Source organism: Podarcis cretensis (genome assembly GCF_951804945.1).
Source record: "Podarcis cretensis genome assembly, chromosome: 15".
Classification (NCBI taxonomy): domain Eukaryota; kingdom Metazoa; phylum Chordata; class Lepidosauria; order Squamata; family Lacertidae; genus Podarcis; species Podarcis cretensis.
The window spans coordinates 1,460,937-1,479,478 of NC_137185.1; the positions used below are offsets into that span (position 1 = coordinate 1,460,937).

Here is an 18,542-nt window from a genome sequence, read left to right on the forward strand (position 1 = left end):
GCCTTATGAGGAACGGCTAAGGGAGCTAGGCATGTTTAGCCTGGAGAAGAGGAGGTTAAGGGGTGATATGATAGCCATGTTCAAATATATAAAAGGATGTCACATAGAGGAGGGAGAAAGGTTGTTTTCTGCTGCTCCAGAGAAGCGGACACGGAGCAATGGTTCCAAACTACAAGAAAAAAGATTCCACCTAAACATTAGGAAGAACTTCCTGACAGCAAGAGCTGTTCGACAGTGGAATTTGCTGCCAAGGAGTGTGGTGGAGTCTCCTTCTTTGGAGGTCTTTAAGCAGAGGCTTGACAACCATATGTCAGGAGTGCTCTGATGGTGTTTCCTGCTTGGCAGGGGGTTGGACTCGATGGCCCTTGTGGTCTCTTCCAACTCTATGATTCTATGATTCTATGATTCTGCACTGCTCTCTGCCCCAGTTCTTCCTGCTCACCAAACCCTGTTGCCTCTTCAGCTTCGGACACCTCCTCCTCCCAGTCCGCTCCCTCTTCTCCCTCTGACCACTCTTCGTTGTCCCACCACCACTCCCCTGGCCCTGAACCTTCCCCCCCTTGGGGGTTCCCTGGCTGCATCCCGCCAGGCCATGACAGCTACCAGGCTGGGTTCAACGACTCACCCGGATCTCGACGCCGTAACCAGGGTACACAGAGATGGTGTAGGTGCAGTCGAGGGTCCCCCCTTCGTACGGGATGCCAGAGGGGAGGGGAGAGGCCAGCGAGCCTTTGGGGCCAGTGAGGTTCCAGCTGCAAGGACCTATGGACAAAGAGGGCAAAATATTAGACAAAGGAAGGAGCACTTCTAAGTTCCACTTTCCTCTGATCTCCCCATCACAGCCAGCCCCAAAAGCCTTCTCCTGCCCTAGATGGGGGCATAAGACCTTCAGAAGAGCCTGCTGGATCCGGCCAGTGCCAACCAGTTGCCCTCAAGCAGGACCTGAGTGCGAGAGAAACTCTTCCCTCCTGTGGTTTCTAGCAATGGGTATTCAGAAGCATCATGGCTAGTAGCCCTTCACAGACCTCTCCTCCTCCAGAAACTCGTCTCAACCTCTTTTGAAGCTATCTAGGTTGGCGACCAACACTGCCTCCTGTGGCAGGGAGTTCCACAGTCTAACTCTGTGCTACATGAAGGACTCAATCTTCCAGCATTTGGTTTTATCACTGGCCCATAAAATATTGCAAGCTTTTTTCCATACGGCGGTTGCTGCATCCCCTTGATCATCTGAGGGGGAGACAAAATGGTGCCCCCCTCCTCCAAATAAACAGGCACCTGCTTTATACTGAGTCTGTCCGCTGAGCTATTGAGCTCAGCATTGCCCACACTGACTGGCAGCAGCTCTCCAGGGTCTCAGGAAGAGAGGAGGGTCTCTTTCCCAAACACCTGTGACCTGATCGTTTTAGCTGGAGATGCTTCTAGGGGCTTCCATAATCTGCCTTAATACTAAGTCAGATCACTGGGCCACTGAGATCAGTATTGTCCACACTGACCGGCAGCTGCTATCTCCAGCGTTTCAAGGCAGAGGGGTCTTATCCCAGCCCTGCATGGAGATTTCAGTGGAGACTGAAGCTGGGACCTTCTGTATGTGAAGCAGCCGCTCTACCAATCAGCTCCAGCTCCTCTTTCTAAAGGTAAAAACAAGTTTCCAGTCCTCAGACTTCTGAATTAAGGACTGCACACGAGGAGCATAGGAAGCTGCCATAAACAAGATCAGACCATTGTTCCATCTGGCTCGGTTGCCTGCACTGACTGGCAGCAGTGGTTCTCCAGGGTTTCAGGCAGGGGGCCGGGGATCTTCTGCAAAATAGATGCTCTAACCACTGAGCTGCGCCCTGTGGTCCTGATTTTCCAATCTCATTTCAACCAGAGTTGTGCAGGATAACTTTTCTGTAATAAGTTGTGTGTGTGTGTGTGTGTTTCAGGGTGTGTGTGCAGAATCCCATTTCCATTTCCTGCTTCAGGCCCCGGAACCTTCCTGGCCCAGCTCCAAGCAGGGCAGGCCCCTTTGAACGTCAATCTCTCGCTGCTCCTTTCATTACAGAAAGAAAACAGAAAAACCCAAGCCCTGCCTTCCGGCTATTTCCTACACTCCAATCCATAATTAATTCCATTGTTGTTCCCTAAACGGTTTCCCTGACAATTAAAACGGCATTCTTCCGGAGACCTGGGATGGCTGGGTCAAAGCCAAGCACTTTTAAAATTTAGGTAGCTCAGCTCCCGACAGCTCAGATCTAACGCCGAAGATCTGAGCAATCTGGCCTCTCCGACTGAGCCAAAGCATTCGCTGGGGATATTTCAGGTCAAGGATGGGGGTGGGGCAACATTTGCAGCCCCATCACCTCTCCCCATTGGCCACGCTGCTTCCTGGAAGTTGTGTGTGTGGGGGGGTCTGGCAACATCCTTTTCTTCTGCCCCAATCTACTTCACAGGGCTGTTGTGACCCTGATTGCTAGGTGTGAGCCAGCAATAAATCACACGGAGTAAGTGAAGTTAACTCTTTATTAGAAGAAACAGGATCTGCTCAGGAGTGCCAGGCCTAATGAGCACTCAAATCGGAGACGGGGACTGCATGAAGCCAGACCCTATTCTGCCCCTTTTCATGCCTCTTCTGGTTCTGGGAGACCAAAGGGGAGAGGAGCTTGTCGCAGCAGGAGGGGGAGACACCCGTGCCTCTTCACAAGCCTGACCCATCTCTGCCCCTTGGCCTTCCTCCTGCTTCAACTTCTGCCTCTGATTCTGGACTTATCTCTGCCACCGACTCTCCCAGCTGTCATGGCCTGGCTGGATGCAGAGAGGTAGGAGCCGGGGAACCCCCAGGGGAAGAACGGCCCTAAACGGCCTCGGCCCAGTATCCCTGAAGGAGCGTCTCCATCCCCATCATTCAGCCCGGACACTGAGGTCCAGCTCCGAGGGCCTTCTAGGGGTTCCCTCAATGTGAGAAGCGAAGTTACAGGGAACCAGGCAGAGGGCCTTCTCGGTGGTGGTGCCCGCCCTGTGGAACGCCCTCCCACCAGATGCCAAAGAAATAAACAACTGTATGACATTTAGAAGACATCGGAAGACAGCGCTGTTTAGGGAAGTTTTCAATGACTGATGCTTTAATGTATTTGATGGAAGACACCCAGAGTGGCTGGGGAAACCCAGCCAGATGGGTGGGATAGAAATAATAAATGATGATGATGAAGGCGGCTCAGAGCCAGGGGAGTGGTGGCGGGATGACAGTGAGTGGTTGGAGGGAGAAGACTGGGAGGAGGAGATGTTGGCAGCAGGAGAAGTGACAGGGTTTGGTGAGCAGGAAGAGGCTGGGGCAGAGAGCAGTGCAGAATCAGAGGATGGAGTGGAGGTTGGTCAATAGGGAGAGTGGAGGCTGGCTGCTGAAGAATCCAGGGATCCTCTGTCTTCTGATACAACCAGCACCCTCCCTGGTCTCCGATAACTTGCAGAGAAATGAAATGGCCAGAGCAGAGGGTGCTTGTGTGCAGACTATGTGGGAAACACCCTGGAAAAGAGGAGGAGTCCTCGTGGGCCTTCAGTCCTTGCAACTATGTCATTTTGGCGAGATCTCCCAGAAAGCGCTGCTGAGACCGCTAGGCCTGAGCTGTGGCTTGCTTCCTCGAATAAAGAATTCACTGGCCTTGGGTGAGTTATTGTTTAGTTGCTGCCTACGCCTGACTCTGGGACGCGGGTGGCGCTGTGGGTTAAACCACAGAGCCTAGGACTTGCTGATCAGAAGGTCGGCGGTTCGAATCCCCGCCACGGGGTGAGCTCCTGTTGCTCAGTCCCTGCTCCTGCCAACCTAGCAGTTCAAAAGCATGTCAAAGTGCAAGTAGATAAATAGGTACCGCTCCGGCGGGAAGGTAAACAGCATTTCTGTGTGCTGCTCTGGTTAGCCTGAAGCGGCTTAGTCCTGCTGGCCACATGACCCGGAAGCTGTACACCGGCTCCCTCGGCCAGTAAAGCGAGATGAGCGCCACAACCCCAGAGTCGGCCATGACTGGACCTAATCTCTAAATCAAGGACGTCCCTGAAAAATAGGGCCGCTTGTGGGGTCTTCCCTTGGGGTATCCCAGCTATTAATTGCCTCCGTTCCTCTGGGACCAACCAGTCTGTGACCCTTGCCCTTTTTGATTCCTCTCCTCCACTGCTTCACCCCACCTGCGTCACCCACCTGCACCCAGAACAGACGTGATGACGGTGGTGGTCTTGATGGTGGTGGTGGCCGTCTCCTCATCCTCACCGGATACCCGCCTGGGCGTAGTCACTTCCGGTCGTGCGGTGGGGGCAGCTGCCATGCCCGGGGTGCCACCGGAAAACGCGTCGGTGGTGGCTGGGCCCGAGGCACCGAGACCGGTCTGGAAACCCAGCACAGGGGTGACCGGCGGCTGCGTGCGGCCAGAGAGCGGACCGGATTTGGCCCATGGCACCAGCCGCCCCATGGCTGTGGTCAGGAGGTCTGTGGTGAAGGCCGGCTTGGCCATCTCGGGGGTCCTCTCCACGTCCTTCCCTTCGGCCTTCCCGCCTGCCAGGGTCGTGGGGGACGCTGTGGTCATGGGCGGCGTGGTGGGCGGCCCGGTGGCGGCGTGGGAGAGAGCGGGGCGGCCATCTTGGTCAGCCAGGTTGCTTGTGGGGGCCGGGCCGAGGTCGGCATCCGGAAGGACAGGCCCCGGACCCACGAGGCCGGCAGCCAGGAAGGGAATCTGCCGCAGGTAATCTTTCTTGAGGAGGGGCTCGTGGAGAAAGTCATCCAGGAGAGGGTGGTGGTTGAGGAGCTTCAGGGTGGGCGCTGTGGTGACAAAGTGGGCCTCGCGCTCTGGCTCATCGGGGGTGGGGGGCACCGTGGGCTCCCCATCAGCCTCAGAGACCCCCAGCCTGTCGGGCTCCGCGGCGGAGAGTCCTGGGTGCGAGAGAGAGAGAGGAAGATCGCCGATGAAGGTTACCCACTGCAATTGGTGCAAAAGCTACAGCCATTACTGACCTGGGAAAGCCTAGCCATTATTATTGTTATTGTTTCTGTTTATTTATATCCTGCCTTTCCCCCAAACAGGTAAGATACAAAACTATACAGGAGAATAGTTAAAATGTGTAATAAAATTAAAACAAAATGAAAATCAAATCAATTGAAATACAGTCATACTTCGGGTTACAGACGCTTTGGGTTGTGCGATTTTGGGTGGCGCACCGTGCTGAACCCGGAAGTACTGGAACAGGTTGCGCTTTGCGCATGCGCAGAAGCACCGAATTGCAACCTGCGCATGCGCAGACGCGGCGCTGTGGGTTGCAAACGTGCTTCCCGAACGGATCACATTCGCAACCCGAGTGTCCACTGTACAGATTCAGTGGTATCTCGGGTTACAGACGCTTCAGGTTACAGACGCTTCAGGTTACAGACTCCACTAACCCAGAAATAGTACCTCGGGTTAAGAACTTTGCTTCAGGATGAGGACAGAAATTGTGCAGCAGCGGGAGGTCCCATTAGCTAAAGTGGTACCTCAGGTTAAGAACGGTTTCAGGTTAAGAACAGACCTCCAGAACGTATTAAGTAGTAGAACCAGCACAGCACTATTAAAAGCCCTTTCCTTAAAAAACGCCCCATTTCCAAAGACCAGTCGGAATAAAGCCAATTTCACCTGCTAGCAGAGGAACAGCAAGAAGGTAGCCAGCCTGACTTCTCTAGGCAAGGAGTTCCAAAGTTGCCTGGGAGCAGCCACCACCGAGAGGGTTCTTGGTTACTTCAAGACTGGATTACTGAAGTGGGATCTATGTGGATCTTTCCTTGCACCTGATTGGAACTCCCTGCCCAGAGGGGCCTCTTGTTCTTCTTTTATCTATAAGCAAATTCAGTGCTTTTTTCTGGGGGGATGCAGGGGTATGCATACCCCTAAACACTTTTGGGAATCTAAGTTTGGCCTCTTTGACGGGCAGTATTTCAATATGAGTAGTAAAATGAGAGTACCCCTAAACATTTTTTTCTTAAAAAAGCACTGAGCAAATTTATACCCCTGCCTCTTCCCCTCTTAAAAAAACAGAGGCTGCAAAGAGGCAAAAAAGAGGGGGGCAGTAACCATCTAATTATCTTTTTGTGATCAGCAGAGCAGCAATTAAAAAAACTCACTGATTTTTATTTTTTTATTTTTTTAAATAATATTTATTAAAAATTTTCCAGAATAAAAAGGAAAGATAGCAAGAAAAAAACAAAAAACAAATATGATTTACACTTGGTTTCAGTGGCATCTTTCCCGGACTCCCCCCCCCCTCTTGTATTCCATTTCCCTTAAATTGATTCCACAGATTCTTACCCCAAATTTTAAAACCTTATTTGTAATTTTAAATAACCCATTTATTCCAAATTAATTTATCTTATTTATCTTAATGAACCATTTCTCCTTAAATTTTATATAATTCCCTAAGATCGACCCCATTTCCCTTCCACGAATTCCCCTATTTTCAAACAGCAAACATGAAAAAAGAAAAGAAAGAAATAATATATAATTTTACAGCCTTTGGATTCCAAATCTCTCCCCCCCCCCATTCCCCGGTTCCAATCCCCAAAGTTCATCCATTGTCTACTGCCAGCCTGGTGTATCCACGTCTATATCTCAACTTAAATAGCTTTTAATTTCAGAAAGTCCAATCTCGAAAAAACTCTCAGAAAAAGTCATTGTTCTTCCATCCAGACCTCTATGTTTAAGAGTCTAACTTAAATTCTATTTCTTGGTCCTTTTAAAGTCTGGATGTTCCAAAGACTCCGGCTTCAAATTTGGTCCAGCTCTTATTCCTCAGGTTGCTTTTTCCTGTTCTGCTGCAGAAACCTTCTAATTCAGAAACTTCTTGTTCTCCACAGAGGCTTTTGTTATTCAGGAACATAACTTGCGTCAAGTCCCTTCCTTTCTTCAATAGATAAATCCATTGTCTCCTTTAGTATAGAAACCTCTGTAGACAAAATAATGCTTCGTTTTTGCAGCTTTCCCAAGATATAACAGATCCTGCTCAAATTCATAGTATTTTTCCACTTGCTGCTACTGTTGCAATGTCCCAGCCTCCCTCTAGAGGGAATATGGTAACTTAATTTCTTTCAAAATCAGACCCAAAAGTCAAATAACTTGTTGCCTTTATTTCCAATAATTTATGTCCAAATTGTAACAAATCTAACCAGCAAAGCCATCGTAACAAAGTTCTCTTTTATTTTCCTGCTTTGACAGCTACTTTGACAGCTGTCAAAGTTTCTGTGTCTCTTCACCAGTCTCTCATAGCGGATCGTTCCCGGTTCCCGGGCGGGGGTTGCATTTTAGTTCCCACAAATCAGTCTTCTCCTCCAGCACAATTATTGTAATTTCCCTTCGTGAAGTTAAATTTTTTTTTCAGGTAAACAAGTTCATCTCTCGATCTTAGTTGTCAAATCCTTGCGTTGAGCCATCTACAACAGGGGGGGGGGCGGACTTCCTTTTTGCACTCCCCCCGCTCGCTCCAAATTCAAAGATCAAATTTCCCTTTTAAGTCCAATCAATTTACTCACGGGTTGTTCCTTTTAGTCCAAATCCGAAATTTTCAAAGAAGAAGTCGTTGCTCTCCGCCGAATGGCATGCGGCTTCGCTGGGCAGGGGAAGCATTGGACTCACAGCACCACACCCCCCCCCGTCACCCGCTCCGCAGCCTTTAAAAAGGCTCCTTCGCGGGTCGGGGGGGCGCAAACGGTGCCCGCCGAGTCACCAAGTCCATGGGCATCTCCGCCCATGGTTTTTGAGGGTCCCCGCGTCGCCAGCACGGCAGGACCCGACCCCTACCCAGCCGACTCCCTCCGGAGCTCGGAGGGAGTCCGCCATTCGGCGATGGCACCGACCCGGAAGTCCAAAACACACTGATTTTTAAAGCTGGGCCCGAACAAAAAGAACTGACAGCAGAATCTTTCTTTCTGAAAAGCAGCAGGAACGATCAGCAAAAGTTTGCTGGGGAAAGTCATACGGGTGGTTTTTATGCTGCCCCTTCAATCATCTTTCTTCCCAGGGAATATGAATAGCGAAGGAGGAGAAAGTCATTAAAAATGACAGCAGGGACCCCGATAGAGAGAGGGGCAGCTTAAACACCCGGCGGAAGAGAAATCCACAGCTGGGTGCCCCTGCAGCAATTGGCTGGGGGTGAGAACCTGAGGCCCAGGACCCAGATGCAGCCCCCCAGGACTCTCTCTCTGGTCTTGGGGACCCTCCCCAGGCCACTGCCCTTGCAAGGACCCTCTCCACCACCTCCTTGCATGTGTTTTTGCTGGAATAGAGGACAGAGAGAAAGGAGGGACGTGTAAGAACCAGCTGACAGTTTGGAAAGTAAACTGTTCTTCCGGCCATTTTTGGCCCTGGTTCCCAACCCCGGCATGTGGCCCCCAAAAGGTCATTCAGAAGCAAATGCGGCCCTTGGATGAAAAAGCCCCCCCCCCAGCAGTGAAAAGAAAGCTGTCACTGATCACCTTTTGCAAGGCAGCAGTGGGGGGGGGGTAATGGAAGCGTTCCACCTGCCAATCTTATAAGGCAGGCCGACTCATATTCCGAAAATGACGTTGGTTTCTGCAGGAACGCAGGGGAAGAAGTCCAGATTGTACAATGATGGAGTTGTAGTGTTGGGTCCTCTAGAGTCATCTAGTCCAACAATGTAGGAATCACAGCGAAGAGAGACAGGTGGCATTTGCACTCTGCACATGCCCCCGGGGCACACTTCTTCCAAGTCAAACTTATTATTGTTTAGTTTTTTAGAAAAGAAGCGGAGGAGGTGGGCGCAGAAGCCACGAGCCAAGAATGCTATCTGCACGCTGCAGGCGTCAACCGGTTTAAGCAGGCAGGTCCCCCCGTGGGGCGCTTTGCCTCGGCTCCCGCACATTATCTCCCCGCTAAGCCAGGCACGCGGCGGCATTTAGGAGCTGTTAGGCTTATTGCTAGACTGCTTTCATTAGCCCGTAATGAGCCATCAAAAATGCCTCCCTGGCGGACTGGCCTCGTTCGGATGAATGGGGCAGGCGCCTGGGGAGAGCTGCGTGGCACTGTCACTCCCGACCGGAAGCCCCCCTGCTGATGCAGATGGCGCTGTCGAGAAAGTCGGAGGGTACCCCAGGGTCATCTAGTCCAACCCCCTGGAATCTCAGCACGCGGTCCCTCCTCCAAGCTGAAACCATAACAGACCCTGCTTAGCTTCACAAATGTGCCAGCGGTTTTATTGCTGCACCATCAGCCTGTTCTCATAGGGGCTGAACGGATGCCCTGAATGGGAAACCGGTGCGCAGGATCCATGCACAAGAGCCACTCTCTCCTCCCCGTGGTTTCCAGCAACTGGCCTTTGCAAGGATTGCTGCCTCCGACTGCGGACAGGGTGGTCTAGTGGTTAGAGTGTCAGTCTAGGACCTGGGAGAGACCAGGGTTCAAATCCCTCACTCGGCCATGAACCATGTTGTGTGTAGTCATTCTGTCTCTCTTTGTCTAATCTACCTCACAGGGTGGTTGTGGGGATTAAATGAAGAGGTTCAGAACCATTCATGCTACCTCATGCTCCTTGGAGAAAATTGTAGGATATAAATGTGGGGTGTGAAACACAAGAGCAGTCAAGTACAACATTCCTAGAGTGAACATGTTTACACATGGGGATGAATGTTTGTCCAGCCAGCAGGTAAACTTCCTGTTTCCTTCTGGGCTGGGACAGACTTCCTCTGCATGTGACTAGAGGTGGGTGTGGCCTCACCTGTGCAGGTAACGACAAAAGGACAGGGCAGGGCAGCCATTTCTCCCTCTTTGACTACATGCACCGAAGAAGCAACATCTGCTTAGCCAAAGATGGCTTCCAGCCAAGAGAGGACAGAGGGACTGTCTCCTTATGAGATAGTTTCCAGGTATATATTACTTTTCTAAGCTAAGTCTGCCTTCTGGGATCCGATTGTGAACAGAATGTGAGTGAGTAAACTCTTTCTATACTTTTATAGAAGACTGTGTCGTGTCTTATCTTTTATGAGGGAATAAGGGGAAAATACCAGATCAGCTATTATAGAGGCTTTAGCGAGTCTGAGCAAACACATCCACTGAGTTTAAAAGGGGGAATGTTACTCTGCTAAATTGTGAACTTGTTAACACAAGTTGGAAAGGCTATAATCAGACAATATATCCTCTCCTGCATCCCTGAACATTCCCACAATAAATGCAAGAAATCCATCTATCCAAGGATTCCATTTGCCTTTGCAGCCTCCAGTTCTTCCTGTGTCGCAGTGTGGGCTTTAAATGCCTCAAGCCCAGGGCGCTCTCTTCTTGGCAAATTATTTATTTTAAAGTATTTTTTTTTTGTTTGTTTTAACCTGGCCAACCCCATAATGGCCCAGGGCAGGTTATGACAATGGAATCTACCACGATAAACCAAAACAAAAAATTATAAAACACCCCCACCCAGCCCCAAAAACCCTCCTCTGAAATGGAACAGATTCAGCCAAGGAGGTGGTTCTCACAAAACAAAACAGTTTAGCCATCAAAGGCTGGGGGGAGATAATGGTGTCTCCAGCAGACGCCGAAAGCTGTACAATGAAGGTGATCAATCCCCCTCCATTATGGAGAACATGCATAGCAAAGGCGCTTTAAACATTATTATTAGGGCTGCTATTAACAACAACAATAATTACAATATAATTTTAGGGTGCAAATCTCAAGCTTCGTCCCTGTCACTCACCCGCTGCAAAATGGATCTCCTAAGTCAGGCTTCCTCAAACTCAGCCCTCCAGATGTTTTTGGCCTACAACTCCCATGATCCCTAGCTAGCAGGACCAGTGGTCAGGGATGATGGGAATTGTAGCCTCAAAACATCTGGAGGGCCGAGGTTGAGGAAGCCTGTCCTAAGTCTTGAGTTGTCGACTGTCCGGGAAAAAAGAATCCAGCCAGCTCTTGTGCTTTTAAGAGTACCGGGATGGGCCTGAAGAATAATGGAATCACAGAACTGTAGAACTGGAAAGGACCTCTGAGGGACATCTAGTCCAACACCTTGCAAAGAATCCCTGACTGGTGGCCACCCAACCTCCCATGAAGGAAAGGACATCATCTTCTAAGGGACTCCCTTCCCTTGTCAAAAAGCTCAGAAAGTTCCTCCTGATGTTGTGCCAGCATCTCCTTCCTTGTACAGTGGTACCTTGGTTCTCAAACTTCATCCGTTCCGGAAGTCCGTTCCAAAACCAAAGCGTTCCAAAACCAAGGCACACTTTCCCATCAAAAGTAATGCAAAACGGATTAATCCGTTCCAGACTTTTAAAAACAACCTCTAAAACAGCAATTTTAACGTGAATTTTACTATCTAACGAGACCATCGATCCATAAAACGAAAGCAATAAAGAGTGTGCTGCAGTCACGCAATCAGTCCACCAGTAGCTGAACTGGGTTCCACACAGTCACAAAAACAAAACGAAAAAGAGCCACAAAAACAAAAGCGCAAAATAAATAGCAAAAACAGACAGGCCTCAGCGTAACACTCAAAACCGAAGTGTGGCACTCAAATCGGAAGCAGGGAACTCAAAACGGAGCACATTCAGCTTCTGGAAAAGGTTCGCAAACCAGAACTGAGCAGTGTACAGAAATGCACATTCTACAGTGACGGGTTCATATAAATTCCCATATTAGTGAAAGCAACACACAAAATGGTATCAAATCTGGGGAAATGTAAATATGAGGGGACACATGCTTTGCAGATGCGGGTAGATCAGGCAAAACTGCCTACAAAAAAATGTGTCTTACTGGGAGAAATCTGCGCTGAAATGCTGACGAATTTTCACGAGGACTTTAAAATAACAAAACGTATCACAAACTGATGCAGAGCCGAAAACAAGCACCCAAAATGGGCAGGTTCGCCTATCTCTACTCAGAGTAGACTGGTTGAAATTCATGGGCATGGCGGACTCCGCTCCATCCATTTGAACGGGCATGGCTCTGAGCAGAACGTAGTTGCCTCCCGCCCAGCGTTCCTACCTGACAACCCGGTTTCCAAGAGACACCCACACGGCCCCCGCAAGATGGAGCCTCGTAAACCGCAGCCAGCTCTGAAGAGGCTTAATTGCCTCTTCAAAGGGGCAGCCACAGTCGTAATTAATCCGCCTCGTGTTAAGTCTCGCATTACATTCTAATTGGCAGTGCAATGCCATCTGGATCGGTGCCTGAACCCCTCACACCTGGGGAGGGAGATGACTCTAGTCTTCGGCAAGGAGGACAAAGGCACAGACCAAAAGTTCATATTATTATTATTATTATTATTATTTTTATTATTATTATTAGCCCCCCAGAGGCCATGGAGTCGGGTCTGCAGGCTGCCAGCAGGCCTGGCAAGATCCCTGGTTTTGTTTGCTTCCGGCTAGCCTTTGAAGTGCATCTCATTCAGGGGTGTGGCCCTCTGGGTGTCTCTGCCTGGCCCTCGGCAATCTCTCCAGGCCACACCTTCTGCCTAGCCACACCCCTCTCTTCAGGCCATGCCCCCACCACTCCTGCTTTGATGCCCCCTGATGTGTTGCTTGCCCAGCTGGCACCAGAGGCAAACGGGTCGACTGGGTATATAGCAGCTTCCTACGTTCCAATATTTAACAGCGGAACAGCCTGCCACAAGATGGCAGGGAGGCAGTTCAGTCACATTGGGGGGGGGGGCTACAGTCCCCCCACCACCACAGCCAAACCTTTACGGACCCTGAAACTCACCAGCCAAGTGACTTGCCTTTCCTTCCTCGGAGGTTTATAAACCAAGGTCAGGTGGTCTCCTGCCAGCCGCAATTACTCCATCGCAGTGGGTTGAGATGGATGACCTTTGGGGGTCCCCTTCTGATTCCACAATTCTACGATTTCCCTCCTCCCTGTTGCTACATTTACGGGCGCCAGATTGCAGCTAAAGGAGCGACAGCAGGGCGCTTTAAAGCCAAAAAATTAAAAGGTGGGTGGAAACGGGCAACTTCGATTAGTGCCAGCCGCGCTGTGGCACTGCCATCACCCATATTGGTGCCAGCCTTTGCCACGTGACACCCGGTTGGGAGGGGTCCCCTCCGCCGCCGCTTAAAGAGGTTAACTTGCCCCCAGCATGGAGGGAATTATGTTTTAATAGATTCCATTTATTACACCATAAAAGTTAATGAGTTTATATGGAGAGGCACCAGGATCCCTTTTAAGGTTTTAATAGGGGATTAGCACGGCGTCCCAGACTCCAATGCCGCCTTGTTCGGCTCGTTAACCGTACACTGCCCCCCACCCCCATTTGATTTGTCAGCTCCAAAATACTCGTTTCTTTCCTCTCCGGGCGCAGCACCCCACCAGCACCTCTGCCCACCTGCCGGGGAAACTGAGGCACATGGCACAGGGTCAAAAAGGCTGCCCTCCAGATGTGGTTGGACTCCCAATGGCCAGGGATGGCGGTGGAGCGCAGGAACATCTGGAGAGACGTAGCCCGGCCTCATCCTTGGTCGAAAGCCTTTCTGGGGAAGGCTCCAGCTTCTTGGTGGAAAGCCTGTCCCTCCCTGGATAGAATCCTGGAATCGTAGAGTTGGAAGGGACCCCCAAAGGTCATCCATCCCAACCCCTGAAATGCTGGAATAAGACCTAAGGTACACGAGAGCATATGTGTCAAATTCTGCACACCCCTCCCGATAAGAGACCTTCTCCATTTAGTTGCCGTGGCGGATTATGTCAGCCTGCTTTCCTAACTATCCAGTCTGTGATGTGGAGGTTGAGGCACTCTGCACATGCTCAGAAAGCACACACTTTGCAAATTGGTTTGCAAATTCCCGCTCCTCCGGGGAGGAGCAGGGAAACTGTTCCAGACCAAGGGCCACATTCCCTCCTGGTGGATCCAGAGGCAGAAGTAAACTTCACTTTTCTGCAGGTGACTAGTTTATCCGGCCCCAATCCACCCTTCACTGAGACAAGCAAAGAGGCAGAATTTAAGGCACGTTCCCAGTCAGGCAAGAACACTCAAGCAGGGCGCAAATTAGGGTCAACTTAAGGGGGTGTGGCTTGAGAGAGGGGGTGTGGCCTGGGGAAGAGTCCCGAGGGCCAGATGGAGAGACCTCGAGAGCCACATTTGGCACCTGGGTCTAAGGCTCTCCACCCGCTGGAATTCAATAGCCTTCCTGGTTCAGACTCAGCTCTGGTTGTGGGCTTTGGGAACCCACAGACCTGTTCCAACACACCCCAGTTTTGCAAAAGGCTGATAGGAAGTGTGGGCATTGCTAAGCCGTCTGCTTCACGGTTGCCAACCTTTCAAACCAGCCCATGTGCCCATACCTGAAGGAGCGTCTCCACTCCCATCGTTCTGCCCGGATGCTGAGGTCCAGCGCCAAGGGCCTTCTGGCGGTTCCCTCGCTGTGAAAAGCCAAGTTACAGGGAACCAGGCAGAGGGCTTTCTCAGTAGTGGCACCTGCCCTGTGGAACGCCCTCCCATCAGATGCCAAGGAATTAAACAACTACCTGACATTTAGAAGACATCTGACATTTTAATGTTTTTTTTATCTTTGTTGGAAGCCGCCCAGAGTGGCTGGGGAAACCCAGCCAGATGGGCGGGGTACAAATAATAAATTATTATTATTATTATTATTATTATTATTATTATTATTATTTGCTTAAACTAGAACTCGTGGGCTTCCAATGAAGTTGAATGTAGGAAGATTCGGGACAGATAACAGAAAGTTCTCCATGCAGTGCTGAGTTAAACCATGGAACTCCCTGCCACTGGGGCAGCGATGGGCACCAACTGGGATGGCTTTAAAAGAGGACTGGACCAATTTGTGGAGGAGAAGAGAGCTTCTAAGGTCTGCCAGCCACTGTTGCTCTGCTTTGCCCACACAGATGGAGGCAGGAATTCTTCTGAATGCCGGTTTCCGGGAAGCCATAGGAATGGAGGGGGCTCCTGTGCACGGATCCTGTTTCCAGGTTTCCCTTTGGGGCATCTGGTTGGCCCCTGTGAGAACAGGATGCCGGACTAGACGGCCTGATCCAGCAGCCTGTTCTTATGTCTTCACGGCAGCTCCAATTTGCAGACCCGGATTTGCAGCTCAATTTCTGCAGGCTGAATCCAGGGTGCCAAAGGGCCTTCTGTTCCGCTTTAATCTCACATGCTGGATCCGGCCCTTCCCTGCAAGCTCCCCCACTCTGCAAACTCCCCGGCCCAACCCTGCCTTCTCTCCCCCCTCCCACCCTCCCACCACCCTCTTTCTCAGATATAACTCTTTTCCTGCTGCTCTCCTGATGGCGCCGATAATGAGATGGAACTACCAAATGGGTACTTGCGTGCCGGCAAAACGGGTAAATAAATTGAAATACTAATAACGGCCCCATCAGGAGAGCGCAGCGCCGTGACCCATATGAGTGCGGCAGAGGCGGCTGCGGAGGCTTCAAGGCCGCAGCGGGAATAAACACACACACACACATATAGATGCCAAACTTATGGCTTGCCAGAGAGGCAATGCAGAAGGAGGGACAAGGCCAGGCTCGCTAGATCAAAGAAATGTAAGAGAGGGAGAAAGAGGGGTTTGTTTGCCCCAATCTCCTGCTTCCAACAGAGGACAGCCAGAACTCCTCCCTGCTTTCCCATTTGAGGTCACAAAATTTAGATACACTGCCTCTGAACATGGAGTCTGAGGGCGAGGGAAGGGCTCAGATCCACCAGCTGTTCAGCCTGTAGGGGGCGCTTCACTGGGTTACTATGATTAGGCCTTGCAAGCCATAAGAGTTCTCTGCCTCCGCTCCATTTGCCAGGAGAAGGACCTGTAAGTTGCCACTGTATTCGCTGTATTTCCCAACTGGCTTAATACTACCAGCTCTGACTGGCAGCTGCTCTCCAGGGTTTCAGGAAGAGAGGGGGAGGAGAGGGAGAACCTTTTAATTGCAGATGCCAGGAATGAACCTGGGACCCTCTGCAATGTAAAGCATTTGCTGTATCATGGAACCAGAGCTCAAAAATAAAGTAAGATTCTAGTCCTCATGGTCCTGAATTAAGGGCTGGCTTAAACAGAATCAAAGAATGATAGAGTGGGAAGGGACCATGCGGGTCAAACTCCTGCAATAGGAACATAGGAATCTGCCTTAATACTGAGTCAAACCATTGGGGTCCATCTAGCTCAGTACTGCCTGCACTGACTGGCAGCGGCTGTCCAGGCAGGGAGTCTTTCCCAGCCCTGCCTGGGAGATGCCAGTAGGGACTGAACCCAAGATCTTCTGCATTCGGAACAGGGGCTTCACCAATGGTCTGTGGCCCTTCCCTCCTGTGGTTCCCAGAAACTGGTACTCAGAAACATCGCTGCCTCCAACTGTGGCTGGTAGCCATCGATAGCCCTCTCTTCCCCCAGGAATTTGTCCAATCCTGAAGAGCGCAGGATGGTTCTGCGTTGGGCTCTGCAAATTCCCCCATCGAGGTGTCCATTAAGAAAGCAAACACGAGCTTCAGCAAGCCGGAATAATCATCCAAGTGCATTGTCTGTGTGTGTGTGTGTGTGTGTGTGTAAGCCTGGCGAAATGTGTGTGTCTGTGTGTGTGAGGAGAGAGAAGGGAGCCCTTCCGTGCAAAAAGAATCGATTTTGGCCAGTGGGATGAAGAAAGGAATGAATTAAAGAAACAGGCGCGAGGAATCGATAGTGCAATGTGAACAAGAGGAAGAGGGCGGCGGCGGGCTGGGGAGGGGGGGTGGGAGTTATTATCCCACAGCCCTCGCGCCAAATTGGAACCAAAAAATGCAAAATCCACACACTAAATTGCTGGTGACTTATCACGAGGAGTTCTGAGAACAAGTAGATGCGAAAACAGAGGCAGCTGCGCTTAAGATGTGCAAAATGTCGCTCTTTGGTCGAGATCCAAAGCTTTTGGCACCGGCACTCTCAGGGACTGGTTGGTGGTGGCTCCTCCCCCTCTGACAGTTCTTTATAATAATAATACAGTCATACCTCGGGTTGAATGTGCTTCAGGTTGAGCACTTTTGGGTGGCGCTGCGCGGCAACCCGGACGTAACAAAGCATGTTACTTCCAGGTTTCACCGCTTGCGCATGCGCTCAAAATGACGTCATGCGCATGCGCAGAAGCAGCAAAACGCGACCCCCACACGCGCTGTGGCGTCTTACGTTCTATTCAGGATGCGAACGGGGCTCCAGAACGGATCCCGTTCGCATCCCTAGGTACCACTGTAATAATAATTTTTTATTTGTACCCCGCCCATCTGGCTGGGTTTCCCCAGCCACTCTGGGCGGCTTCCAACAAAGATCAAAAATACACTAAAATGTTACACATTAAAAACTTCCCTGAACAGGGCTGCCTTCAGATGTCTTCTGAATGTCAGGTAGTTGTTTATCTCTTTGACATCTGATGGGTGGGCGTTCCACAGGGCGGGCGTCACCACCGAGAAGGTATCCACTTTATCAGGTATCTGCACAGAGGGCTCCTCTGTGCCAGATTTGGGGGTGCCCTGGCTGCCCCTTGGGGTCTCCAACCTGCAGGGTGTGTGTTTCATCCTCTGTGGGCCAGGTAAGGACTTGGTTTGGCAGCCCCCACCGCCATGGCTTTGTGCCCTTGTAGTTTTTTGCAGAGGCGTCCCACAGCACTGAAGCAACCGTCGCGTCTGCAGGACAGCACGGAGGGAGCCAGCACCGCAGGGAGGTTAAATGAAAAGAGACATCTTCTCCGACAGGGTCATTAGTCATGTCAGGCGGCCCGGCTCAGCCCTAGCAAAACAGTATTAGGTTTTAAATTGTGACACTAACAAACACCACCTCAGGAGATGCCTTTGCTCAGCATCTGTGCTCCAGGAGGGCTGGAATCTGCTGCCAGGGGGAAACTGCTGTGTCTCTGCATGAGTTGCTGCTCCTTTATCCATGAGCAGAGGACCCTAGCTGGGTCAAACTCTTTGTCCGTCCAGCCTAGTTGTGTCTGCTCTGAGTGGTAGCGACTCTCTGGGGTCGCCGGCAGGGGAGGGTCTCCCCCATGCAATTGAGAAAGGTCTTCTCGTCCGAGTGCAAGGACCTGGTCCTTTTAAACTGGAGATGCTGTCAAGAATTGAACCCAGGACCTTGTGGGGGGTGAAGCAGTTGCTCTAACACACTGCTTTGGCCCTTTGCCCTAATAAATAAAGATTCTAGTCCATGGGTAGGCGAACTAAGGCCCGGGGTCCAGATCCGGCCCAATCGCCTTCTATATCCGGCCTGCGGATGGTCCGCAGCGTGTTTTTACATGAATAGAATGTGTGCTTTTATTTAAAATGCATCTCTGGGTTATTTGTGGGGCATAGGAATTTGTCACCCCCCAATATAGTCCAGCCCCCCCCCCAAGGTCTGAGGGACAGTGGATCAGCCCCCTGCTGAAAAAGTTTGCTGACCCCTGTTCTATTCCTCATGGTTCTGGAAAAAAGAGATTGATTTCAGTACAAACATTGGAAGTTGCCTTATAATGAGTCAAACCACCGGTCCATCTAACTCAATATTGTCTACACTGACTGGCAGCATCTCTCCAGGGGCTCAGGGAGGAGACATTTCCAGCCCACAATAGAGAAGCTAGGGATTGAACCCGACGGCTTCTGCATGCAAGGCA

General features: G+C 50.8%; 1 protein-coding gene across 8 annotated transcripts in view; it reads right to left on the reverse strand.

Moving 5' to 3' along the window:
- The window catches only part of SEZ6 (seizure related 6 homolog), a 109,772-nt gene that overhangs the window by 30,572 nt on the left and 60,658 nt on the right, over nt 1–18,542 (reverse strand). For all 8 annotated transcript variants that reach the window (XM_079955485.1, XM_079955483.1, XM_079955484.1 and 5 more), the window contains exons 2-3: nt 4,172–4,897; nt 626–762 (exon numbers count right to left, since the gene is read on the reverse strand). In XM_079955485.1, the coding sequence (XP_079811611.1) occupies nt 626–762; nt 4,172–4,897 (863 nt within the window). The remainder of the gene's footprint in view (nt 1–625; nt 763–4,171; nt 4,898–18,542) is intronic.